This window comes from Salvelinus alpinus, chromosome 14, assembly GCF_045679555.1.
Source record: "Salvelinus alpinus chromosome 14, SLU_Salpinus.1, whole genome shotgun sequence".
Taxonomy (NCBI): Eukaryota; Metazoa; Chordata; class Actinopteri; order Salmoniformes; family Salmonidae; genus Salvelinus; species Salvelinus alpinus.
Genome location: NC_092099.1, coordinates 12,659,008 through 12,686,198, shown reverse-complemented (window position 1 = coordinate 12,686,198; position 27,191 = coordinate 12,659,008). Strand labels below are relative to the sequence as shown.

Below are 27,191 nucleotides of genomic sequence, written 5' to 3'. Positions count from 1 at the left end.
ACCCTGAATGTTGAATAGGCTGTTTTGGGAGAAATTTTGTGATAGTGGTTTTCTCCATTAAGTTCTTCAATGTAAGTTTTAAACCCTTCGAATAAGCTGATCAAAGCAACAGCAGGAACTGCGATGAGGTAGTGTGGTGACCTTTCTATCCAACTTTAAAGAACCTTCTGTTTACATAGTCATGTTTTCCCCTTAGCTGATATAACTTGCTAAAATGCTGTGATTACAATGGTGTAATGTTACATAACATATTACTACAATGATGTTAAGAGATAATTATGTAACTGTGTTACTATTACACAGGTATACAGGCAAATGCATGTAAAGTGTTACTCCGAATGATTTGTTTCAAATCCCGTGTACTATTGATCAACAGATGTGAAGCGATGAGCGGAAGAGACCTACGTGGCTTTATAACCAATTGCCGAACAGAAGATTTAGGTAAGTCAGCTCCAATCCAAACCATTGCTGACGGCTTTACTGCTCTTTCCCCTAGACTCACTGACTTCATATTCTGCTGCTCTCTTAAGCAAATTTGACCTAAAGTCCCTGTGTTAGGAGATTCAGCCATCTCAACCAAGACCTTAATGCCTGCCTTGTCAGTGGCAGCATGGCTTGTGTTTATTCACCCGTCTCCTGGAGTCACAGCTGAACTAATCAGGACCTGTCTGTCTGACATGTTTATTTCCTTCCTTCTTTCTACTCCTTATATAGGACGTAGCTAATCATGAAATCTGCATCCTAAATGGCACCCTTTCCCCTATGTAGTGCACTACTTCATTAGTGCACTACATTGGGAATTGGATGCCATTTGGGATGCACGCAAAGACGCACATCAGAGTGTTATAGGACAGTGGATGTGCCATTTCCATCTCACTTCCTCTGCTCTGTCATAAATGGAAAGAATGCTCAATGCTTACTAGTACACAGTTATATTGTATATCTGATGCTTTCTTTCATTGATATAGAAAAACTGACTCTACGGATGAAGGATGGACTTGGAAGCTCAAAGTATAAACCGGCTGAATATGAGAAACTACAAGCCATAGTTGATGCCAAACAACTGCAGTCTACACACATCGCTCAAAAGGTAGATATTCTTGATTTTTTTACTCTGAGACGGTTTTGGAATATTTTTGTCCCCACATAGCATCTCAAAGTAGGTTTGCTGATCTAGGATCTGCCCATATAATAGTATTCATTACTATCTAAACGGCTAGACTGATCCTAGATCAGCACTCCTGCACAGAAGCTTTATGGATACAGGTCCTGGTTAGTAGTCTATACGATACCAGAGGCAAAGTGTTGATGAATGTATGAAGTCTAAGATGTAATGTTGTATGATATACTGTATATTTAGTAATTCCAAAGTACAGTATGTTCTTGAACATCCTTAGGTGCAAGCTACCACGTTCATGGAGTAATTCAGCTGTTCTTTTAGGCAACATAACACAACCAACTCGTATACTAATTATGTATGTGCAACTTTCAGTATGGAGACAGTTGATGGGTGACAGACCTGTTCAAATAATGGGACGGTAAAAGACTGAGACAGTGCATGCATGACTCTGCATGATATCTGCACATCATTTCCTTCTGAGGACATATTTATATAGAGTTGTTGTTCTTTCTCAGATGAGCAGCCATGAGGTCTTTCTGAATCACAATCCAGACCTGCATTCAAAATTTGAAGATCATGGGCGTACCCACACGCACGAGCGTGTGCGCTCACACACACACACACACACACACACACACACACACACACACACACACACACACACACACACACACACACACACACACACACACACACACACACACACACACTCCAATGATCCGGAGGAGGGGATTGACTATGAAATAGCAGACCATTACGTAACCTATATGGGCTCTCCAAAACGTATCAAATTAAAGAAGAATATCAACATTATAAAGAATTGGATTAGCAGTTTGAATATTCATGAGTCTGCAGGAGGATAAACCATAAAGCTGTTTGAAGTTCTCATCTCTCTGCATCCTAGCATTGTGAGAAGTTAACCCTAGGGGCCATGGGGATTATGCTTGTAGACCTGCAGTGTTTTAATTGGTAAACTGTGGCAGCAGCTTTTTAGTGTCTTGTTATGGTTGCCCATGGCTCGCTCCAATTCAGCTCTCTGCAAGGACCAGATAAGGCATCCAGTGTTTGCATACGCCCGCCCCGCTGAAAGGCAGGCTTTCTATTGTGGATTTCCCAACAGTGATAGAGGGGAAATAAATGACTGTGAGTTGCCGCAGGATGTGATCAAATGATTGGTTCTCCAGTAAGAGAGTGGGAGTGTCCTGGATACTGAGGCCTTACATCTTTGCAGGAGGGCTCCTGATAAAATCCCTAGATCAACACATAATAAAGGGAGAATTCACAGCGTACTTTAATGTCTGGGGTTTCTAGCAGGGCAATCGAGAGCAGTGGTTTGCCTCTGTTTGTTTTGTTCTTTTTTATAAGAGAAAGTCAAATAAATGAAAGTATATTAAGAAACTCACCCCTCTTTCTTTTCCCACCAGAAACACACTTTATATACACTGAACAACAATATAAACGCAACATGTAAGGTGTTGGTCCCATGTTTCATGAGCTGAAATAAAAGATCCCAGAAATGTTCCATACGCACAAAGAGCTTATTTCTCTTATATTTTGTGCACAAAATGAGCATTTCTCATTTGCCAAGATAATCCATCCACCTGACAGGTGTGGCATTTCAAGAAGCTGATTAAACATCATGATCATTACAAAGGTGAGCCTTGTGCTGGGGACAATAGAAGGTCACTCTAAAATGCAGTTTTGTCACACAACACAATGCCACAGACGTCTCAAGTTTTAAGGGAGGGTGCAATTGGCATGCTGACTGCAGGAATGTCCATCAGAGTTGTTGCCAGATAATTTATTGTTAATTTCTCTACCATAAGCCGCCTCCAACGTTGTTTTAGAGAATTTGGCAGTATGTTGAACCGGCCTCAGAACTGCAGACCACGTACAACCACGCCAGCCCAGGATTTCCACATCCGGCTGTTTCACCTGCGGGTGTCTGAGACCAGCCAGCTGGACAGCTGATGAAACTGAAGCGTATTTCTGTCTGTAATAAAGCCCTTTTGGGAACGATTTCTGATTGGCTGGGCCTGGCTCCCCAGTGGGTGGGCCTGGTTCCCAAGTAGGTGGGCCTATGGCTGTGCCACTGCTCAGTCATGTGAAATCTATAGATTAGGGCCTAATGAATTTATTTCAATTGGCTGATTTCCTTATATGAACTGTAACTCATTAAAATCGTTGAAATTGTTGCGTTTATATTTTTGTTCTGTATATGTTATGCATGTTCCACCAGAATATTTACATTTGCCAATGTATTTTCCTTTCAAGTATTCAACAGTGACAACGTTTCACATGAATTGCAGCAGATTATGAGCCTTTCAAAGTAAATATTTCAAGGACAAAACCACACACACACTGACTGAACTAAACTGCTGATTAAAGACCATTTTGCCATGATGCATGAAAAGGAAAAATGTATCAATCTCTCATTCTGTGTTGTTCAGCTAGGAACATAGAGCACTAAGGAGGACACTCCTTTTTGGTCATGTTTTATACCACATGTATTACATATAGTCTAGGCCCCAAATGACACCTTATTCCCCACATAGTGCAGTACTTTTGACTAGACGCCTACTAATTTTACCCATAGGTCCTGCTAAAAAAAGAATATAAAGTGAATACAGAATAAAGTGCACTTTATAGGCAATAGGGTGCCTTTTGGGACGCTATCATGATCTACCACGATTGCGGTCTTTGCGTTGGTCATGACTGGTCACAATGATATCAGTGATTATATGATAATGCTAACATAATGATGTCATGTTATCATAAACTTGTGAGGGATTATTGATAAATATCACAGTGTTCCACAGTTAACCATAGGCTGATTTAAGATCTGTTTTTCAGGTGAAGAGGACTCTCCGCACAGCCAAGAAGACCAAAGAGAGCTCCCTACTGAGGCAGCACAGACAGGTGTGGAGCAGAGAAAACATCAAACTAGCCGACGCAGGGTAAGAAACCCCTCCCAGCATACCCATCACCAGAGTGTCAATTATACCATGGCATTCAGGGATCTCTCTTTCTTCACAGGACCTCCTCATTTTTAGTAAAGACGTCATTTAACAGTAAAAATATATATTACCTATCAATTTGGCATGAACACAACCAGTAATGATGTTTTCATCTTATTGTCAAACAAATCACTTCAAAAAGTAGGCTTCCTGCGCATGTTCGTCCACTCCAAAATAATTCCAGCATCCCAAACGCGCCATTTGATGAAGACAAAACACCTAAAAGTGTAATGACATTCAGCGATTGTCATTGGGTCTACACTCTTGTAGCCTGAATTAATTGGTGTGTCTTGCTGACAAAGTTAGCTTTTTTGTAGAAAGAAAAGTTGAGACACCTGAAAATGGGCTGAGATACGGGACTGTACCAGGATGACAAGTGCAGCAACATGGGAAAAATGGTTTAAACCATGAAACAGAGGTGGGGGTGTTTGTTTAATTTGGAATAAGCTTTTATTTTAATATTTACCATTGCGGCAATACAAATTGCATTTTAAACAAAGTGGTGAATGGTTAAATTAGCATTATTTAGAGACCCCCCCAAGTTTGACTTTGTTTCATTTGGGGGGAGGGGGGGCTCATGTCTCATTCAGGGGGTTTAAGACCCCCTGGGCCCATCGCACTCTGCCCATCACATCCATTACCATGAACCACTGCACCAAATACTGTACTGTAGTCTTTACCCACCCTACTCAGCCAACAGGTCTGGCCAGCACCTCTCCAAGATAAAATTAACAAAAATAAGCCCCTGTAAAATGGGAGATTCAAGATGGTTTTCCATAAACAAAGCAAGAAAGAAGGGAAGAAAGGGAGCAAGAACGAGAGAGGGAGGGGGTCTCAGTGGAAGGTGCTAGCTGCTGTGGCATTGCAACAGATACTTTCCCTAGCGTGATGATGAGGCAGAGGAAGCAGAAGAATTGGGCCACCGCGGCCCGCTGGTGTCATGCGTTGTGAAGTGAGAAGGGCAGCGCTGGCTCCTGGGCGCATGCTGCCGCTTCTCGGGGTAATGACTGTGTCGGAGAGATCCAAGGTTAATGGTGTACACAAGCGTGGGTTCCTGTAATGAAGACAGATACACCGATAGACAGGCTGCACCACAGCGCCAGCACATATCCACTGAATTCATTAGTGTGCTGATGATGTAAGAGAGGAGAGAAAAGGTTTGTTTCTATAGTTACAATCCCATTAGATTTTAGCTGGTACTAATGTATGACGATGCGCCACACACTGTGTTGATGCATCCCAAGTGGCACCCTATTCTCTATGGGCCCTGGTCAAAAGTAGTCTACTTTATAGGGAATAGGGTGCCATTTGGGATGTGTTCAGTAGTGCTGGTACAGTATCACTATGATTAATGGAATTCCCTTTGCTCTCTTTTCATGATGCAGGGAAAAGGCTGAAGCTGAGCTGCAAGGATTTCTGGGACTGAATGGTCTGGGCAGTATAATAGACAAGGAAGTACTCTCTGAGCTGCTGGACCACGGTACAGAACCCCTCTCAGTCCTGAGTGCGTAGATACTGTTCCAGTCCCTATAGAGTGAGACAGTACCATGCTTACGCATGTGTGTGTGTCTATGCGCATGCATGTTTGTGTGCGTGTGTGTGCGCACATGGTGTGTGTCATTAGAACTGCTTCTGGAGAGTGAGCTGGATGCGTTCAGGTGTGCCACGGTGGAGCCCATCTGGCAGCTGAGGGAGGACTTGCAGTACAGACTGACTGAAGTCCAACACCAGCAGCAGCACCAGCCTCCTCAGCCGGCAGACTGGGAGAAGGTACTGCACCAGGTACGTAACAACATGGTCGCTGCCCAAAATGGCACCCTATTTCCTATGTAGTGCACTACTTTTGATCAGGGCTCTGGTCAAATAAGGGATAGGATACCAATAAGGGATATGATATCATTTGGGACATGCCCTGAGAGAGGAGCTGAGGCAATCTGTGCCCACTGCTTCAGAAAGCTGCAGAGGAACTTACTTTTCTCCATCTCTGTTTTTTTATCCACACAATGTAACGCAAGGAATCTTAAGGCATTCACACTCTCTGCAGGTACCAAAATAATAGTGAGTACTTTGCAGATCCTACAGAGACTTGAAATAAATCAAAGTCCTGTTCCTTTCGCACAAAAGTCCTCAGGTTACCCACAGTGCAGCATTCATTCCTCATGAATCTGGTGTTTGTTCGAAATCCATGCTACATAAGTCACCACTATTGAGTGAATTCTCCTTTTGACTCCTGGAGGCTTTTTTATGCTCCGGGAGAGAATGGTGGGATTAAGAGCAGGCAGGAGGGGTGTCTTTAAAACCGGGCCATATAGGGGGATGAGGAAGACACTGCCAGCCATTTTGTCTGCCTGCCTCCCTCCCTGCCCCTGTGTGAGTGAGTCAGTCTCTGGTGGGTCTTCATCCCCCATTCCTCTTTTCTTTCATCCAGACCCTGCTGTCCTGCCCACAATTCTCTCTCTCTCTCTCTCTCTCTCTCTCTGCATGCTGGGAGTGTTTGGTGCATGCTGGGAATTGAATGATTGATTGAGTGAGTGCGTGTGTTGTGTAGAGTAAGATATTCAGAACTTTCCTTCGGTTTTTTCTTTCTTGGTGGCACTCTTTGGTTTCTTCTGTGCATGATTAAGATTATTATATATATTTTTTTTTGTTGTGTGGTAGAATTAAGTATTTAGGTTTTTTCGTATCGAAATTACCTTGATTTTGGCGGGGATGGCTTCCAGAATTGGAATGCCGTCCCTGTCACTTCGGCACGGCTTTAGGTGTGTCACTGAAGCTACTGTCACGGTCGAGGAGTTTCTGGTCGCCGTAGGAGAGAAGGTAGGATACGATAATGTTGCGTATGCGTCACGGATGAATAAAGCGGTGGTGGTATTTCTTAAGGAAGAGCGCCTTGTTGATCGTATGGTTGAGCAGGGCGTACTTCTTAAGGGAATGTTTATTCAAGTTACCCCGTTTTTTTCTCCGTCAACAAGGGTAACGATTTCAAATGTACCACCGTTTATTCCAAATGAGCTATTGGAGCGCGAGTTATTGCGCTTTGGGAAGTTTGCAAGCTCAATTAAGGTTGTTCCGTTGGGTTGCAAACACCCGGCGTTGAAACAGGTTATGTCGTTTCGGCGACAGGTGTTTATGTTTTTGGACTCACCGGAGCAGACTTTAGAGATATCGTTTAAAGTCAAGTATGACAATAGAATGTATATGGCGTATGCTAGTACGGGTAGTCAACGGTGTTTTGAGTGTGGGGATGTTGGCCATAAGCGACATGCTTGCCCGAAAAGGGAGAAGGCAGAGGGAGGGGCGCAGGTGGTCATCGTAACGCCTGGGCCCACTGATGTAGGGAGAGGTGGGCTGACAGTGGTTGAGCAGCCACAAGCACCTGTTGCCGAGGAACAAGTTATCCGTGTTGAAGAGCCAGTTCCTCAGACTGGTGAGGAGGTGCCCAGTACGAGTACTGGGGCACAGGAGGGGGTTCATATGGAGTTAATCTCAAAGGTAGTGGAGGAGATGCCCACTACGAGTAATGGAGTACAGGAGGGGGTTCATGTGGAGCTAATCTCACAGGTAGTGGAGGAGATGCCCACTACGAGTAATGGAGTACAGGAGGGGGTTCATGTGGAGTTAGGCTCCCAGGTAGTAGAGGAAATGCCCACTACGAATAATGGGGTACAGGAGGGGGTTCATGTGGAGTTGGGCTCTCATGTAGTGGAGGAGATGCCCACCACGGGTAATGGGGTTCAGGTGGGGCTAGTCTCCCAGGTAGTGGAGGAGATGCCTGGTACGAGTGATGGGGTGCAAGTGGGGAGTGTTGAAAGGGATGTGGTAGAGGGGAGTCAGTGGTCTGTGGCCTCAGCTGAGGAGGATCAGGAGAAGGATATGGATATCTCTTCTGATATGACAGCAGCTGGTGAGGACTCAATTTATGATCTAGAGGAGGTAAATGGGTTTCTGGATCAGACTTTTGGGAAATCTGTAAAATTGGCAGAATATTTTGATGTTGATAAGTTTGTGAGGTCAGCTGTGATGTTACAGAAGACGGTGGGGTTAGACCAGTTGAGTGAGAAGAAGCGGTTTCGCTTGAGGAAATTTGTTACTGCTGTTACAGCAGCAAAAGGTGGTGGGAAACGTGGTCAGGTTAATAAGAAAATATTTAAATAATGATGATGATCATGCTTCATAGGGTGTCTTTTTTCTCTTTGGTTTCTCTGTGGTATCTTCTGCTTTTCCTTTCTCTTTTCTACATGGAGGTACTAAGGGTAGGCTCTCTCAATATTAATGGGGGAAGGGACAGAAATAAGAGGGCTTGCGTTTTAGAAGAAATAAAACAGAAAAGGCTTAATGTAGTTTTCCTACAGGAGACACATAGTGATGAGGATAATGAGGTTGACTGGGGAATGTGGTGGGAGGGGCAGCATATACTCAGTCATGGTACTAATTTCAGTGCTGGGGTGGCCATCTTGTTTTCCTCAGGTTTAGGGGTGACTGTGATATCTACAACAGAGATTGTCAAGGGTCGGGTTTTATTGGTCAAGGTGGATGTTATGGGGTTTTTGTTTGTTTTTTTGAATGTTTATGCTCCTAATGAGGGTACCGAGCGTCTTGTTGTGTTTGATAAAATAAAAGAAACCTTAAGACAGTGTGACCAAGAGGGGTGTATGGTTGTAGGGGGGGACTGGAACTGTACTGTGGATTTTACTGTTGATCGCAACGCTGAAGAACCTCACCTGCGGTCAGCCACTTTCCTGTCTGGCTTACTAACTGAGTTAGAGCTTTCTGATGTGTGGAGAGTAAGGAATGCAAAAGTTAGGCAATACACATGGTTGAAAGTGAATGAAGGTCGTGTCAGTGCAGCAAGGTTAGATAGGTTGTACGTATCTGATCAATACTGTAGTAGGGTTGGAAGGTGTGCCATTACTCCTGTGGGTTTCTCTGATCATCACATTATAACTGTTGATATTCACTTGTCCTGTCCACGAAGGTCATCACCTTACTGGTATTTTAATGTTAAATTGTTACATGATGTCAAGTTTTGTGAAAGGTTTTTGTTGTTTTGGGAAAAATGGAGGGTTACAAAAGGGAATTTTGAGTCCTTGAGACAATGGTGGGATGTTGGGAAGGCCCAAATACGAGTATTTTGTCAACAGTATACTGCTTTGTCTCAAATTGAAGTTAAAGAGACTATCAATGCCCTTGAACAGGACATCAAATCAATTGAATTGAAGCTGCTCACTCAGAATGACCCTGGACTAGTAATGAACTTACAGGACAAGAGACATGAACTGAGGTCGTTTCTGCATGAAAGAGTGAAAGGTGCCTTGATTAGGTCTCGTTTCGCTTCCCTCAAGGATATGGATGCTCCTAGTGCCTTTTTTTTTTAACCTTGGACAGTCGAAATTACAACGTAAACAGATGGTCTGCCTTCGTCTCCCTGATGGGAAGGTGACCACGGATGACAGTGAAATGCGTCAACATGCCGTGGATTTCTACTCTGCCCTCTATAAGGCGGAGGATTGTGACTCTCTGTGTACTGAACAGTTGTTACATGGTCTTCCTAAATTGGGACCTGAACAGAGAGTCGCATTGGACTCTGACATTACACTGCAAGAGCTGTCCACAGCAGTTATGCAGCTCTCAACAGGCCGAGCCCCTGGCATTGATGGTTTACCATCTGAGTTCTATAAGCACTTTTGGGGGTCTATTGGGGAGGATTTTTATGAAGTGGTGTGTGAATCTTTTCATGAGGGTTCTCTTCCTGTATCCTGTCAACTTGCGGTGCTTTCACTGTTGCCAAAAAAGGGGGATTTGGCTCTCATAAAAAATTGGAGACCTGTTGCTTTGCTGTGTGCAGAATATAAAATAGTTTCAAAATGTCTTTCAAACAGGTTGAAAGAGTATCTGGGATTGTTGGTCCACAAGGACCAGTCCTACTGTGTACCTGATCGCTCAATTGTTGACAACTTGTTTCTGATAAGAGATGTTCTAGACATTTGTAAACTGTCTGATGTAAATGTGGGTTTACTTTCTTTGGATCAGGAGAAGGCTTTTGACCGAGTGGACCACCAGTATTTGTTCAAAACGATGAAAGCCTTTGGGTTTGGGGATGTTTTTTTGTCTTGGATGAATTTACTGTATGCTGGGGCCTCGTGTATGGTGAAGGTGGGGGGTGGTTTGAGTTGCCCCATCCCTGTCCAAAGGGGTATCAGGCAGGGATGCCCAATTTCAGGGCAGTTATATAGTCTGGCGATTGAACCAATGCTTTGTTTTTTAAGAGCGAAGCTTACTGGTTTCTCTGTGCCAGGTGTAATGAAGGGTCCCACGATAGCACTGTCTGCGTATGCAGATGATGTGACAGTTTTTATTACAGGGGCTGAGGATGTTAAGGTTCTCTCAGACGCTTTAATGGTGTATGAGGGTGCCTCCTCAGCTAGAGTCAATTGGGGAAAGAGTGAAGCGCTGTGGGCAGGTCAGCTTCAGATAGGGTCCGCTCCACGGTTACCAGGGGGGCTTCAGTGGGGCAGAGATGGGATGAAGACATTGGGTGTTTTTCTAGGCTCTGATGTCTTTCAGAAAAAGAACTGGGAGGGTGTAGTGGAGAAAGTGTGTGCCAGACTGTCAAGATGGAAATGGGTGCTACCCCAGTTGTCTTATAGGGGAAGGGTACTGGTAATTAATAATCTTGCTGCCTCTACCCTGTGGCACAGACTAATGATTTTGCAGCCACCAAAGGGTCTGATACAAGAGCTTCAGAGGACCCTTGTCAATTTCTTCTGGTCTGGACAACACTGGATCAAAGCTGCAGCTTTGTACCTGCCACTGCACGAGGGGGGGCAAGGCCTGGTGGACATTTCCTCTAGGATCATGGCTTTCCGGCTTCAAGCAGCCCAGAGACTGTTGTACAGTGACGGTTCTAGCTGGGTCGACACAGCCTACGCACTGATGAGGAGAGCAGGCTGTTTGGGCTTAGACAAGCACCTTTTCCTCTTAAAGCTGGAGGGGGGTGAGTTGAATGGCCTGACTCCATTCTATGAGTCTGTTATGCAGGCTTGGAGGATTCTGGTCAAGTCCCGTAAGGCCGGCACGCTACCAGGGATGTGGCTTTTTGAAGAGCCTCTTTTTTATAACACTGCCATCCAGTCCAGTGCTCTGGGTTCAGCCAGCCTGCGTTCATGCCTGTTAGGTGTCGGGTGCACCAAGCTGGGTCATCTGATGCAGAGCAGGAGCAGATCGTTGGAGGAGCTGGGAGAAAGAGCGGGGATCCGATCATCTCGCCTACTGAGGAAGGTCGTCGCTGAGGTCTGTGACTCCTTGCCAGTTCTTCATCGTCAGTATGTGACTGACATTTCCAATTCTGATCGGTGGAAGGAGGGTCTGGATTATGTGTTCCCTGCACTGATTGTTAGTGCTGCGGTGGGGGCATTTGAGGAGGACGTGGGGATGCTGCTTTCCTTCGATACCCCGGAGCTGGGGGATTTCAAGGAGGTGGGAAAGAAGGCCATGTACAGAATATGTGTAAAGGTGTCCCATGCCTCTTCCCTGGAAGGGGTAAAATCGACGAGGTGGGCGGGTGTGCTTGGTCCAGGTGCTTCCCCAAAAGGCTGTTGGCGATCATTATACAAACTGCCGATTGATAAGAGGACAGCTGACCTCCAATGGAGGATCATACATGGAGCTATAGCCACCAACATGCATCTGGTACACCTGGACCCTACTGTTGGGGAGGGGTGTCCATTCTGTGCAGAGTCTGAAACTCTGGCACACCTGTTTTTACTGTGTCCCAGGTTGGTCGGGATGATTGACCTGATCACTGACTGGTTCTCAACGTTGGGAGAGGTTTTCTCTTCCCAACTGTATATATTTGGGCCAAAGTACAGGTTCAGTCAAAAGGGTGTCGTTGTGTTGCTTAATTTTGTGTTAGGGGCAGCAAAATTAGCGATATGGAAGACCCGAAAGAACAGTATTCGGGGACAAGGGTCTGTGGATGTGGTGGGAATGCTGGAGGGAATGGTGGCAGCGAGACTAAGGGTTGAGTTTGCCTATTATAAACTTGTCAACAATATTGATCTGTTTTTGAGTATATGGGGTATTCAGAGGCTGTTGTGTTTAGTTACTGTGGAGGAGGAGTTGGAGTTGTGTTTCTAATTGATGTGTAACTGTGGTTTTGTATGAGTATTTATTGTGTGGTGGGCTCCCAGACCCAATAAAGATTAACTCAAACTCAAACTCAAACTCAAACTCAAACTCAAACTCAAACACTCTCTCTCTCTCTCTCTCTCTCTCTCGCTCTCGCTCTCGCTCTCGCTCTCGCTCTCGCTCTCTCTCTCGAGAAGGTAAACGATAATTACTAACTCAGCACTACTCTACTGACTGGCACTGAGCTGAAGCTCTCAACTACAGCTCCAAATGATTCTACACTTGTTGAAGTCTTGTTCTTTCCACTGAGAACAACGACGTGTGATGTTTTGGAACAGTGCATACCATGTTAGATGAATAATGTCATCATTCAAGCGACAGCCATTCATTTTGGTTTAACGAACACAATCAAGAGTTTCTTGTGGAGATGAAATCCGGAGTTTCTTGTGAGTCACCTTTGTAATAGTTTCTCTCCATTGGGTGTAAGCATGCATTTGTCCACCTTTAATACATTACCATGAACCCAAATGATGCTGGTGGATGATATATTTGAACATGATTACCTAGGTAGTTACATTTAGATTGAATGGCCTTCATTTCCTCACACTTCCTGTGCGTTTTGAATGAGAACATGTGCAGGAGGAAGGACAATCTAATGCTTTTCTTTGCGATCTAGTATGTACTGTTGCACAATAGACTGCTTTCCTCTCTCTGAGTGGCATCAAAAATCAAACCTGTTAGAAACGGAAAGAGGGTTTAATTACAGATAAATTGGCTTCAGTGAATTGCTTTGATTATATGATTCACTGTATTTGTTCACCAAGTTGAAGATAAAGCAAAACAACACTGGAAAATTGAAATTTTAAATTTCTGTGGATCGTGTACTTTAACAGAGACATCCGTTTCCGCTTCCTCTCACAACATTTTATCAGATACAGAGCCCCTATACCATGATGGATATCAGAGGAGGGCAGACTGATATTTCTCAGATGTAGAGGAAACAAGATAAATGAAGTAACAATTCCTTGAAACAGAGTTTGTTTGTGTTCAAAAATGTGTCAGTGAGGTCCCCGTCTGTGTGAATCTAAGGATCTAATCAACACACGCACAGGTCAACTATGTGAAGGACCAGCAGGATGCCATCAACGGAAAACTTCACACAGAGTATCTGGCCATAGAGGAAGACATCCTGTCCCTGGGAGTGGAGGTACCTAGGTCTCACACCATTAGGGTTGCATAATTCTGATAACTTTCCACAAATTCACAGGTTTTTCCAGAGATCACGGTAGGAAGATTCCTTATTTCCTCCTGATTCCTGGCATCTTCCAACCGGGATTTCCGGGGGGGGAATTTCGAACATGTTTCAACCCTATCTCTTGCCATGCCGTTTGATTGTGCTGCCAACAAATCCAGCCTTAATGTTTCACAATGTCATTTCAAAAGACATAACCATATTGTCCTTTGCAGGAGAGTTCTACCAAAACTGCAGACTGTCTGGTTCCGGTAGACCAGGTTCCAGAGGAGGTTTTGTATATAGACTGCCCCTACCCTGGACTGACAGCCTCCTTGATCAAGGAGTTCCAATCCCTGTCTGAGAAGTACCAGTCCAGGTTGCAGAGTGTACAGGACCGCCTACAAGGACTGGATAGGTAAAGAACTGCGCTGATCACAACTATAGTAGTCTCACCCTGAAGGTTGAATCCACTGGGCACAAACTGGTTGAATCAACATTGTTTCCACGTCATAAAAAATAGTGAATGTAAATGACTTTTAATCAACGTGGGAAACTGATTGGATTTGCAAAAAAAGACATCAACGTCAAGGAATGTCAAGAATCTTTTTTCACATTATAACCTAAATCCAAAGACAGGGTTCAAAGAATGTTTGATTTCACGTTGAATTCACGTTAGTTGACAACTCAATCTAGACATTGAACGGACTTCTGTGTCCAGCGGGTAGATCCTCCTGAGCTGAAACAGGGGTTGCTTGATAGCCCGCCATTTTGAATTGATATCTTGCTCAAAACGAATCAAAGCAAAGCGCCGGTGTTGATGCAGAGAGATCCTGCCGTGTGACATAACGATAGAGCACAATGTGGATGTTGAAGAAAGAGATGAAAGAGTCAGCTTGGTACATAGACCATATACACATAAAACGAGTTTACCCTCCCCAGGGAGGCTGGCTGTTAAAAACAGGTAGAGTCTAAAGGTTCTGTCAGGGTACCAAACTTGTACACACAGCAGTGTTCTAGAATATTGGACCGTTTGCATTCATACTTTTCGAATTCTCGGCGCAGCTCAAGCAATTTCTCCAGCTGTCAACATATTCAAATGAATAGAGGACACATCCCGGGAGACGCGACGGTTGGGAATTGTGGGGAGGTGCGCGTTCGGGATGTGCGTCCCTCGTGGATGGTGGTCTCAGAGTACCTGTATCACAATGGGAAACCAGACTGTCGCATCTCAGCGTCTGGGGACTATGATTTATGCTTAACACACCAGGGGGTTGATTACATCAATGCATTCTACTAATCTACTAATACTAATATAAATCCCATTGATGCTAAACACAGCTACACACAGACAAAGGTACAGACACAGATACAGACACAGATACAGACAAAGACAGACAAAGACAGACAGACAGACAGACAGACAGGCACACAAAAGAAAGCCCCAGATCTTTATCATGCAGACGTTCTTTGGTGAAAATTGAATGTTGACAGGAATGAGACGTTATGTGGGTGTCACTGTACAACAATTCTCAGCATGTGCTTTGTTGTGTTTGCAGCAGGTGATCCAGACATGTTTCTCTTTGCTCTATCTCCAAACTGTTCCAGGTTCTGTGGCTGGTCGGCAGATGACCATCTCCGCTTCCAGATGACTGTGAGCCAGTACCCTCCCGACCTGCACAACCACAGAGCCCTGTACATGGACATGCTGCAAAGAGTGTTTCCCCACAGATCCAGACAGGAGCTGGTCAGTAAACAGTAACAGCTCTGGATTTACTATGGATGCGTCCCAGATGGCACCCTTTGGGCCCCGGTCAAAAGTATACTCTATATGTACATTATAGTGCACTATAAAGGGAATCGGGTACACTCTTAGAAAAAAGGGTTCCCCATGGGAGAAAAACACATTTGGGTTCTAAGTACTGTAGAACCGTCTGTGGAAAGGGTTCTACGTGGAACCCAAACGGGTTCTACCTGGAACCAAAATAGGTTTTTCAAAGAGTTCTCCTCTGGGGACAGCCGAATAACCTTTTTTGGTTCTAGATAGCACCTTTTTTCTAAGCGTGTACCACTTAGGACACAGCCCAGCAAAGTGATTTGTTATCACACCCCTTTACATACACACATACCAAGGGCACGTCCAATGCACACAGCACAGATTGAGAAAAAAACTCACCCACCCATAAGGTGACTCTTACTGGTATACAATCAAATGCAATCAAAATCCACTATCTGCAATCGACTGAATACCTGCCTCTCTCTGCCTCTACACACATCCTCTCTGACAACCCATCACTATGACAACCGCCAGGGACCTCATCCCCTCCTCTCCCCCCTCTCCCAGACCTGTCCTCAGATCTGTTCCATCTGGGTGCTACACCTAGGGTCACATTCAGCCTCAAGTGGCTGTGATGAGATAGATCTAGCCATTTCCTCCTGCGCTCTCCCTTTCTCATCTTCCGGCCGACACAAACAGAGCCAGAGTCAATGGAGTGCAGACTGCACCTAATACAGCTATTAGTCATAATTAAGTTGGCTCAATTCTTATTGGTAATCAGTCCCTTGAGCAAAATGGCCTAACTCATTATTGTGAAGTTTGGTAGGGAAAAAAGCAGGCTTCTTGCCTCAAGTAATGTTTGGCATTGCCGAACTCTCATTGACCTCAAATTGATGAGGATGTCCAGGGGTGAAACATTTTCCTCAACGATGAACAGGAAAAACAAGATCATCAGACAGTATAGCTCAGTTATTTCAACATAGTTTTATTCTCGTAATACATGCAAAATGTGAATAGTACAAACGTAGTTTTGTTCTCATAGTATCAAAATACAGTGAATGATGGAACAGTATTTTCCTCATAATCTGTTTGCTCTATTAGACACAAAATGAAGCATGGAAATGTTTTACTGCATCGCAGTTGCATGTATTTGGCACATTTGTCCTTTATGTGTATGCTGTTGGGAAAAAAATATTTTAAAATATGTCCTTTATGTGCTGCTGAACAAAAATATATACGCAACATACAACAATTTCAAAGATTTGACTGAGTTCCAATCCATATAAGTAAATCAGTCAATTGAAATAAATGAATTAGGCCCTAATCTATGGATTTCACATTACTGGGAATACAGATATACCTTAAAACAAAGTAGGTGCGTGGATTAGAAAACCAGTCAGTATCTGGTGACCACCATTTGCCTCATGCAGCGCAACACATCTCCTTCGCATAGAGTTGATCAGGCTATTGATTGTGGCCTGTGGAATGTTTTCCCACTAGTCTTTAATGGCTGTGCAAAGTTGATGGATATTGGCGGGAACTGGAACACACTGTCGTACACGTCAATCCAGAGCATCCAGACATGTCTGGTGAGTATGCAGGCCATGGAAGAACTGGGACAGGAATTGTGTACAGATCCTTGCGACATGGGGACGTGCATTATCATGCTGAAACATGAGGTGATGGCTACGGATGAATGGCATGACAATGGGCTTCAGGATCTCGTCAAGGTCTCTCTGTGCATTGAAATTGCTATTGATAAAATGCAATTGGGTTCGTTGTCCGTAGCTTATTCCTGCCCATACCTTAACCCCACCGCCACCATAGGGCACTCTGTTCACAACACTGACATCAGCAAACCGCTCTGGAGGTGGCTTATGGTAGAGAAATTAACATTCAATTCTCTGGCAACAGCTCTGGTGAACATTCCTGCGGTCAGCATGCCAATTGCACGCTCCCTCAAAACTTGAGACATCTGTGGCATTGTGTTGTGTGACAAAAGTGCACAAGGTCCACCTGTGTAATGATCATGCTGTTTAATCAGCTTCTTGATATGCCACACATGTTAGGTGGATGGATTATCATGGCAATGGAGAAATTCTCACTAACAGGGATGTAAACAAATTTGTGCACAACATTTTTAAGAAATACGTTTTTTGTGTGTACGGAACATTTCTGGGATCTTTTATTTCAGCTCAATCCATGTCTCAATTGTCTCAAGGCTTAAAAATCCTTCTTTAACATGTCTCCTCCCCTTCATCTACACTGATTGAAGTGGATTTAACAAGTGACATCAATAATGGATCATAGCTTTCACCTGGATTCACCTTATCAGTCTATGTCATGGGAAGAGTGTTTTGTACACTCAGTGTATGTGGCCATGGTCAATTAGCCTATTGTGAACATGAGGATTAGAGAAGTCATGACCGCTACTACTCACTATTGAGCCAGTTGAAAATCTAGTTGAGCTAATTAAACAAAAAAATATCAGAGCGGAAGACAGTCATTGTACCAGGGTTAATAGAGCTTTGTTCAACTACTCTCCCATTCCATCTGCATGTAATCATTTTGTGGAGATTTATTTTGGATGATTGTAAGCTATTGTCCATCATCTTGCAATTCATGCAAATGTGATGAGAGGTAAGGGAGTATTAAGCGATTATTAAGGGAGTATTGAGGGAGTATTAAGGGAGTATTGTTTGATCATAGCAGGGCAGAGCAGTTGGAGACAAATGTGATGAGAGGTAAGGGAGTATTGTTTGATCATAGCAGGGCAGAGCAGTTGGAGACAAATGTGATGAGAGGTAAGGGAGTATTGAGGGAGTATTAAGGGAGTATTGTTTGATCATAGCAGGGCAGAGCAGTTGGAGACAAATGTGATGAGAGGTAAGGGAGTATTAAGGGAGTATTGGGGGAGTATTGTTTGATCATAGCAGGGCAGAGCAGTTGGAGATAAATGTGATGAGAGGTAAGGGAGTATTACGGGAGTATTAAGGGAGGGTTGGGGGAGTATTAAGGGAGTATTGTTTGATCATAGCAGGGCAGAGCAGTTGGAGACAAATGTGATGAGAGGTAAGGGAGTATTGAGGGAGTATTAAGGGAGTATTGTTTGATCATAGCAGGGCAGAGCAGTTGGAGACAAATGTGATGAGAGGTAAGGGAATATTAAGGGAGTATTGTTTGATCGTAGCAGAGCAGTTGGAGACAAATGGAACGGTTAAAGTGAATGTTCTGTCCAACGGTCCAGTCAAAGCTTTGATATTAAAATCTGTTTTGTGTCCTCTGTAGCACACTTTACCTGCGCTGTATGTGGCGAACAGTTTGCCACCTCTTTCAGGTCTACTTCAGAAAGAAAACAGGAAGAAAGGAGTGCAAAACTGTTAAAAAAGGGCCACCCTGCTGCTTTGATTACGTAGCCTTTTGATTCATCTTAGTCGTTTTAAAAGCACGGCTACATGAAATGAACCATTGTGACAAAGGGCTCTGTTCTTTCTATAATTGTCTCTTTTGTGAAATAATTGCAGTTTTACAGTTTTTGTCTCTTAAGAAATATTTCACTTGAAAGGGAGCATGGTGTTGTGAATGTGATTGGCTAATGGTTGGTCTTTGTTTGACCTTTGACCTTGTTCTGCATTTTCCTCTGAAAGATCGACTGACTCTGGACACTTGGACAGTGCACTTTTGACCAATTATAACAATCACTTCTACCTTGAAAAAAAGTGTTCATAAAGTATTCATACCCCTTGACTTATTCCACATTTTGTTGTGTTACAGCCTGAATTCAAAATAGATTAAATATATTGTTTTTCTCACCCATCTAGACACAATAAACCATAATCACAAAGTGAAAGCCAGTTTTTGGAAATTGTAGGAAATTTTAAAAAAATTAAAAAAAGAAATACAGAAATATCTCATTTACATACAGTAAGTATTCACACCCCTGAGTCAATACATGTTAGAATCACCTTTGGTAGTGATTACACCTGTTAGTCTTTCTGGGTAAACCTCTAAGAGCTTTGCACACCTGGATTATACAATATTTGCACATTCATTTACTTTTATTCTTCAAGCACTGTCAAGTTGGTTGTTGATCATTGCTAGACAGCCATTTTCAAGTCTTTCCATAGATTTTCAAGCCGGTTTAAGTTAAAACGGTAACTAGGCCCCTCAGGAACATTCAATGTTGTCTTGGTAAGCAACTCCAGTGTATATTTGGCCTTGTGTTTTAGGTTATTGTCCTGCTGAATGGTGAATTTATCTCCCAGTGTCTGGTGGAAAGGTGACTGAACCAGGTTTTCCTCTAGGATTTTGCCTGTGCTTAGCTCTATTCCATAAATTTTTTTCCTAAAAGAACTCCCTAGTCAATATTGACGACAAGCATACCTATAACAGTAGGCAGTCAACACTGTTCTTGAAAATATGAAGAGTGGTACTCAGTGAGGTGTTGTGTTGGATTTGCCCCAAACATGATGCTCTATTCAGGACATAAAGTTTTCACACAGGATGCATGTTTTGTAATATTTTGATTCTGTACAGGCTTCCTTCTTTTCACTCTGTCATTTAGGTTAGTATTGTGGAGTAACTACAATGTTGTCAATCCATCCTTAGTTTTCTCCCATCACAGCCATTAAACTCTGTAACTGTTTTAAAGTCCCCATTAGCCTCATGGTGAAAACCCTGAGCGATTTCCTTCCTCTTCGGCATCTGAGTTAGGAAAGACTGTACCTTTATCGTGACTGGGCGTATTGATACACCATCCAAAGTGTAATTAATAACTTCACCATGCTCGGAGGGATATTCAATGTATTTTTAAAGATTTTAAAAAAATCTACCAATAGGTGCCCTTCTTTGTGAGGCATTGGAAAACCTCCCTGGTCTTTGGGGTTGAGTCTGTGTTTGAAATTCACTGCTCGACTGCGGGACCTTACAGATAATTGTATGTGTGGGGTACAGAGATGAGGTAATGAAAAGCATGAGTTGACGCACAACCAGAGAAAATGATTTAGTGTAGAGGTGCTGACTAACTGTGAATAAACTGTAAGCTATAACAAACAAACAAAAATGTCTACGTAACCTGGTTCAAGCATTCATGACATTACGCTGAGGAAGGCACAGTGATGCCGAAACGTTGGTGGTTTACCCAATAAATTACCCAATAAAAAACTCTTTGTTTTTATAGCTTACAGAGACGAGGTGGTCATCTTTTTTTAATGTTAAACACTATTATTGTAAAAATTCCACTTTGACATTATGGGGCATTGTGTGTAGGCCACTAAAGACAATGACACAAAATCCCAATTGAATACATTTTAATTCAGGCTGTTATACAACAAAATGTGGAAAATGGTCAAGGGGTGTGAATACTTTCTCAAGACACTGTAGCTTTATTCTCATAATATATAAAGACAGAGAATGCTAGAACAGTGTGTTCCTCATACTCGTTTTGCTCCATTAGACATACAATGAATCACATACATTTTTTTACTGCATTCCAGCTGTGTGTTGTTGGCACATTTGCCCTTTGTGTGTATGTTGTTGGAAAACATCATTCCCTGAGCTCATCCACAGACATACTGTATGTGGCCATTGTAAATTGGCCTATTGTGAACATGAGGATTAGAGAAGTCATGATCGCTACTACTCACTATTGTGCCAGTTGAAAATCTAGTTGAGCTAGTTAAACAAAAAAATATCAGAGCGGAAGACAGTCATTGTACCAGGGTTAATAGAGCTTTGTTCAACTACTCTCCCATTCCATCTGCATGTAATCATTTTGTGGAGATTTATTTTGGATGATTGTAAGCTATTGTCCATCATCTTGCAATTCATGCAAATGTGATGAGAGGTAAGGGAGTATTAAGGGATTATTAAGGGAGTATTGTTTAATCAAAGCAGGGCAGAGCAGTTGGAGACAAATGGAACGGTTAAAGTGAATGTTCGGTCCAGTCAAAGCTTTGATATTAAAATCTGTTTTGTGTCCTCTGTAGCACACTTTACCTGCGCTGTATGTGGCGAACAGTTTGCCACCTCTTTCAGGTCTACTTCAGAAAGAAAACAGGAAGGAGTGCAAAGCTGTAAAAAAAGGGCCATCCTGCTGCTTTGATTACGTAGCCTTTTGATTCATCTTAGTCGTTTTAAAAGCACAGCTACATGAATTGAACCATTGAGACAAAGGGCTCCTTCAGCGATTTGACTCTGTTCTTGCTATTATCGTCTTTGTGAAATAATTGCAGTTTTACAGTATTTTTTCATCCCTAAGAAATATTTCACTTAAAATGGAGCATGGCGTGTTGTGAATGTGATTGGCTAATGTTTGGTCTATCAAAGACCTTTGACCCTCGACCTTGTTCCGCACCTTTTCTGAGTGAGCGACTATCTGGACACTTGGACAGTGTACTTATGATCAATTCTAACAATCACTTTTACCCTGACCTCTATTCAAGTTGCACGTTCAGGTCACTGTCCCTGTCCTCTCCAATGGACATGCCGAGACACTTGATATGCAAATACGGTAGGTGTTTTCAAACCTAGAATCATGAGGACTATCAGTGCCGTGGATGCTGAGGTTTGACAGACTGCACTATGACCCCTAGTGGACATAGCTGGTGAATGTGTCCGTTTTCCAGTGGTCACGGTCAGAGGTCAATTGCCTGCTTTTGCCATTCAATGGAGCTACCCCATGATGTTCCTTGGTATTTATGGAATAAATGTAGGTTTTCTAGTGGCTTGGGGGATCTGTCTCTATTTTTTTCATCGTTGTATGGCTGCTCTGCCCTCACACTTATAACTGTGCAGGGGTTTGTCAGTCAGCAGCTGAACTAATACTGCTGTACAGCTTTAAGAATCCTTACAGAATGTGAGCGCACGCACACACACACACACACACACACAGACACATGAACGCATAGGCGTGCATATACACACACATACAAATTCCCCAAAGGGGGACGGAGAAATAAACAGAGAGAGGGAGACAGAGAAGGGAAAAGGATGTTGGATCTTCTTCAAGTAGTAAAGTTATGCATTAATAAACAAGCTGTGCTCGGGCTGCCTCTGGCACAGCGGCGTATGTTACATTGGCAGATCTGTCAGCTCGCTCACGTTCAATAAAAACAGTCAGCCGCCTAATGCCTTCACACCGTCAGTTAGCCACTATTAGTCCATAGATTAATAGAATTCCTTCTGTTCCAATAAGGTAGCCAAGTGAAGCTGCCTCTGTGTGATTGCTGCCACAATGATGAATAGCTATAGACGCCCCTTATGCAAAACGCTAGAAAGGAAAAGGTCCACTGAACACCACTTATCTAAACCAATATCAAGACCTGGTTGTTACTCTGTAATATCTGTGTAGCTACTTTAGCACGATAGTCTGATCTAATGTATGAATACAGGTTTGCATGTTGCTATGTCAGCCTACAGTATATGCTATATATGTTGTTGCATATTATATGTTACGTATTACTATATGTCACTACGACCAACTTGTGCATCACGTATAACAGCACTATTGTCACAGGAAATATTGCTACATAAGCCTAGCAAAAAGGTCCCCGTTGCAAAAGAGGTTTCTAACCTCAAGGGTATTTGACTGGTAAAATGAAGGTTTCGAAAACTAGAATAGAAAACACTGCAGTTCTGTGTTCTGTTATGGTTGTATTTGTATCTCCATGGCGATGGTGTCTTGTTGCAGACGGACCACGAGCGGAGCTGGGACTGGCAGCGCTTCACCCAGACCCAGATGCGTGTGGTGGCCCAGAGTTGGCAGCGGGATCGGGCTGACCTGATGTTTAAAGCCCTGGTGACCCTTGAGGAGGCCAGGCAGGCCTATCAGGAGGAGCTGGCCCTCCACACAGACCGCAAGCACCAGCAGGACATCTGCTCCCGCCTCAGCGACAAGGTAGAGATACATGCAGTACACTGAAATGGCATTCTATGTCTGAAATGGCATCCTATGTCTGGAATTACAATATGTGTCTGAAATGGCATCCTATTGTCTATATAGTGCACTATTTTGACCAGAGTCCGCAGCAAAAGTAGTGCACTACTTAGGGAATAGGGTGCCATTTGGGACACAGCCTCTGTCTGACTGTGTAGAAGACCTCCACTAAGGAGGCAGCTAATGCCTTCTGTACACTACACGACTTTCAAAATCCTAATATCACCGAGACCGTTTTTCATGTCGTTTTTTTGTCTTGCCAACGTAGTGGTGCGCACACTTAACGATCTGGCACTGAACGGTCACAAAAGATTCTTCACTTGGTCGTCAGGATTCTTGATACCACGCTGTCTTGCGAAAACAATGATGTGATGAGATTGTTTGGGCTCCCGAGTGGCATAGCGGTCTAAGGCACTGCATCTCAGTGCTAGAGGCATCACTAAAGATCCTGGTTCGATTACAGGCTATAGGGTGGCGCACAATTGGCCCAGCGTCGTTAGGGTTTGGTCGGGGTAGGCCGTCATTGTAAATAAGAATTTGTTCTTAACTGACTTGCCTAGTTAAATAAAGGTTATATTAATAAATAAAAATAAAGTAGCTAGAATGCAGGCTCAAAAAAGTTCAGTCAGACATTCATGCTTGCCATACAGAGTTGAAATTCCTAACCAATATTTTGAATTGAATAACATTGCTTGTGAACTTCAGAGCTGTAACGATTTGACACTTTGGCTTTACAAACGCGTACTGGTAGTCATCGCTCCTGCTCGAGAGTAGACATTCTGGGTATTGTGATACAGCGTCATCATCTCACCCGCTCCTTCTCTGGAGAACTCTCATTGGCTATTGCTGATTGACAAAATCAAACATGTTTTAAAATATCGGGACATCTGGGACTGCTCAAATAAGAAATCAGTAGCCCTCAGATTGAGTCTCTGTCCCGCTCACATTAAACGAGCGTCGGTGATGGCCATGCGCCCCGAGTAGGCAACGACATAGGGGTTTTGTCTCCGATCTCAAAAACTTGTCTGGGACAGCCAAATCGGGGCTAACATTGTGTAGTGTACACCAGACTTTACTCAACCCACAGTCACTGACATTTCCTCTTGCCAGCTAGCTTCTCATGCTAGGTTCGGGCTGCCACTAGTGATGGGCTGTGAACGCTAATAAGGACAGCCTTGTCTTGCTGACATGATGTAACTGTATTGGAGGGTTTGTTCGATTCGCTCAAAAAGCAAGTTGCGAAAAATGGAAAAAGTCCCCCACCACTTTTTCTTGTCAATTAACTGATGCACAAGTTCTGTTTGTTTATCTAGCCGTCTATAGCATAGCTGATGTTTGTTATAAGGGGTTTGGAGATTTGTTTAACTACAGCTAATTAGATAACAGTAAGGACTGACCTCATGTTGGTGGCTTCCCACTCTTTGTGGTCATGTACATGTGTTTACACAGATAACATGACCTGATCTGTCATGTCTATGGCCCATACCATACAGCAGAAACAAAAACATACATACAGTGCCTTCGGAAAGCATTCAGACCCCTTGACTTTTTCCACATTTTGTTACGTTTACAGCCTTATTCTATAATTGATTAAATTGTTTTTTTCCCCTCATCAATCTGCACACAATACCCCACCCATAACGACAAAGCAAAAACATGTATTTTTCTTGCAAATGTATTACAAGTAAAAATCACATTTACATTCAGAGCCTTGGCACACCTGTATTTAGGGAGTTTCTCCCATTGTTCTCTGCAGATCCTCTCAATCTCTGTCTGGTTGGATGGGAAGCGTTGCTGCACAGCTATTTTCAGGTCTCTCCAGAGATGTTCGATCAGGTTAATATCCGGGCTCTGGCTGGGCCACTGAAGGACATTCAGAGACCTGTCCTGAAGCCACTCCTGCGTTGTCTTGGCTGTGTGCTTTGGGTCATTGTCCCGTTGGAAGGTGAACCTTCGCCCCAGTCTGAAGTCGTGAGGTCTTCGGAGCAATTTTTTTGTACTTTACTCCGTTCATCTTTACCTCAGTCCTGACTAGTCTCCCAGTCCCTGCCGCTGAAAACATCCCCACAGCATGATGTATGCCACCACCATGCTTCACCGTAGGGATGGTGCCAGGTTTCCTCCAGATGTGATGCTTGGCATTTAGGCCAAAGAGTTCAATCTTGGTTTCATCAGATCAGAGACTCTTGTTTCTCATGGTCTGAGAGTCTTTAGGTACCTTTTGACAAACATCAAGCGGGCTGTCATGTGCTTTTTACTGAGGAGTGGCTTCCGTCTGGCAACTCTACCATAAAGGCCTGATTGGTAGAGTGCTGCAGAGATGGTTGTCCTTCTGGAGAAAATAAAATTCTCCCATCTCCACAGATGAACTCATCGGGTTCTTGGTCACCTCCCTGGCCAAGGCTCTTCTCCCCCGATTGCTCAGTTTGGCCGGGTGGCAGGCTCCAGGAAGAACATTGGTGGTTCCAAACTTCTTCCATTTAAGAATGATGGAGGCCACTGTGTTCTTGGGGACCTTCAATGCTGCAGAAATGTTTTGGTACCCTTCCCCAGTTTTGCTACCCTTTGCAACGACACAATCCTGTCTCAGAGCTCTACGGACCATTCCTTCGATCTCATTGCTTGGTTTTTGGTCTGACATGTACTGTGAACTGTGGGACCTTATATAGACGTGTGTGCCTTTTCAAATCATGTCCAATCAATTGAATTTACCACAGGTGGACTCCAATCAAGTTGTAGAAAAATCTCAAGGATGGTCAATGGCAACAGGATGCACATGAGCTTAATTTCGAGTCTCATAGCAAAGGGTCTGAATAAATAAGGTATTTCTGTTTTACATTTTTTTTATACATTCGCTAAAAAAACATTTTTTGTTTTGTTATTATGGGGTACTGTGTGTAGATCGCTGAGGACCTTGTTTTATTTAATCCATTATAGAATAAGGCTGTAACGTAACAAAATGTGGAAAAAGTATAGGGGTCTGAATACTTTCCGAAGGCACTGTTAGATGACTATGTCATAGCGATTAAATCAAAACAAGTTTAAACATCCCTAAACACAATACATTAAATTACACAAATGGCCCACATAGAGAAATGGCCCACATACAGTGAAAATAACAGACCTATGCCCTACACAGTGCCTTAGAAAGTATTCACACCCCTTGGCTTTTTCCACATTTTGTTGTGTTACAGCCTGAATTTAAAATGGATTAAATTGAGATTTTGTGTCACTGGCCTACACACAGTACACCATGACGTAAAAGTGGATTTATTTTATTTTATTTTTACAGGGACAGTGCACATTAATCAACGTTTCAGTAAAAGTGCCCGTTTTAGCCAGCCGGCTAATTTTCAACCGCAGTCCCTGGGCAGGTTATAATGTATAATTCTGTATATATATATATATATATATATATATGCTACTGTTCAAAAGTTTGGAGTCACTTCCAAAAATACTTGTTTTTTAAAGAAAAGTAAATTATTTGTCTGTTAAAATAACATCAAATTGAAATACAGTGTAGAAATACAGTGTAGACATTGTTAATGTTGTAAATGACTATTGTAGCTGGAAACGGCAGATTTGTAATGGAATATGTACATAGGCGTACAGAGGCCCATTATCAGCGACCATCACTCCTGTGTTCCAATGGCATGTTGTGTTAGCTAATCCAAGTTTATCATTTTAAAAGGCTAATTGATCATTAGAAAACCCTTTTGCAATTATGTTAGTACAGCTGAAAACTGTTGTCCTGATTAAAGAAGCAATAAAACTGGTCTTCTTTAGACTAGTTGAATATCTGGAGCATCAGCATTTGTGGGTTCGATTACAGGCTCAAAATGGCCAGAAACAAAGAACTTTCTTCTGAAACTCGTCAGTCTATTCTTGTTCTGAGAAATGAAGGCTGTTCCATGCGAGAAATTGCCAAGAAACTGAAAATCTTGTACAACGCTGTGTACTACTCCCCTCACAGAACAGCGCAA

General features: G+C 43.2%; 1 protein-coding gene across 2 annotated transcripts in view; it reads left to right on the top strand.

Annotated features, from left to right (window-relative positions):
* LOC139538436 (coiled-coil domain-containing protein 148-like) overlaps positions 1–27,191 on the top strand; it is a 74,587-nt gene that overhangs the window by 28,024 nt on the left and 19,372 nt on the right. For both annotated transcript variants that reach the window (XM_071340454.1, XM_071340455.1), the window contains exons 2-10: positions 377–441; positions 969–1,090; positions 3,974–4,077; positions 5,523–5,617; positions 5,762–5,919; positions 13,376–13,471; positions 13,732–13,913; positions 15,104–15,242; positions 22,963–23,169. In XM_071340454.1, the coding sequence (XP_071196555.1) occupies positions 377–441; positions 969–1,090; positions 3,974–4,077; positions 5,523–5,617; positions 5,762–5,919; positions 13,376–13,471; positions 13,732–13,913; positions 15,104–15,242; positions 22,963–23,169 (1,168 nt within the window). The remainder of the gene's footprint in view (positions 1–376; positions 442–968; positions 1,091–3,973; positions 4,078–5,522; positions 5,618–5,761; positions 5,920–13,375; positions 13,472–13,731; positions 13,914–15,103; positions 15,243–22,962; positions 23,170–27,191) is intronic.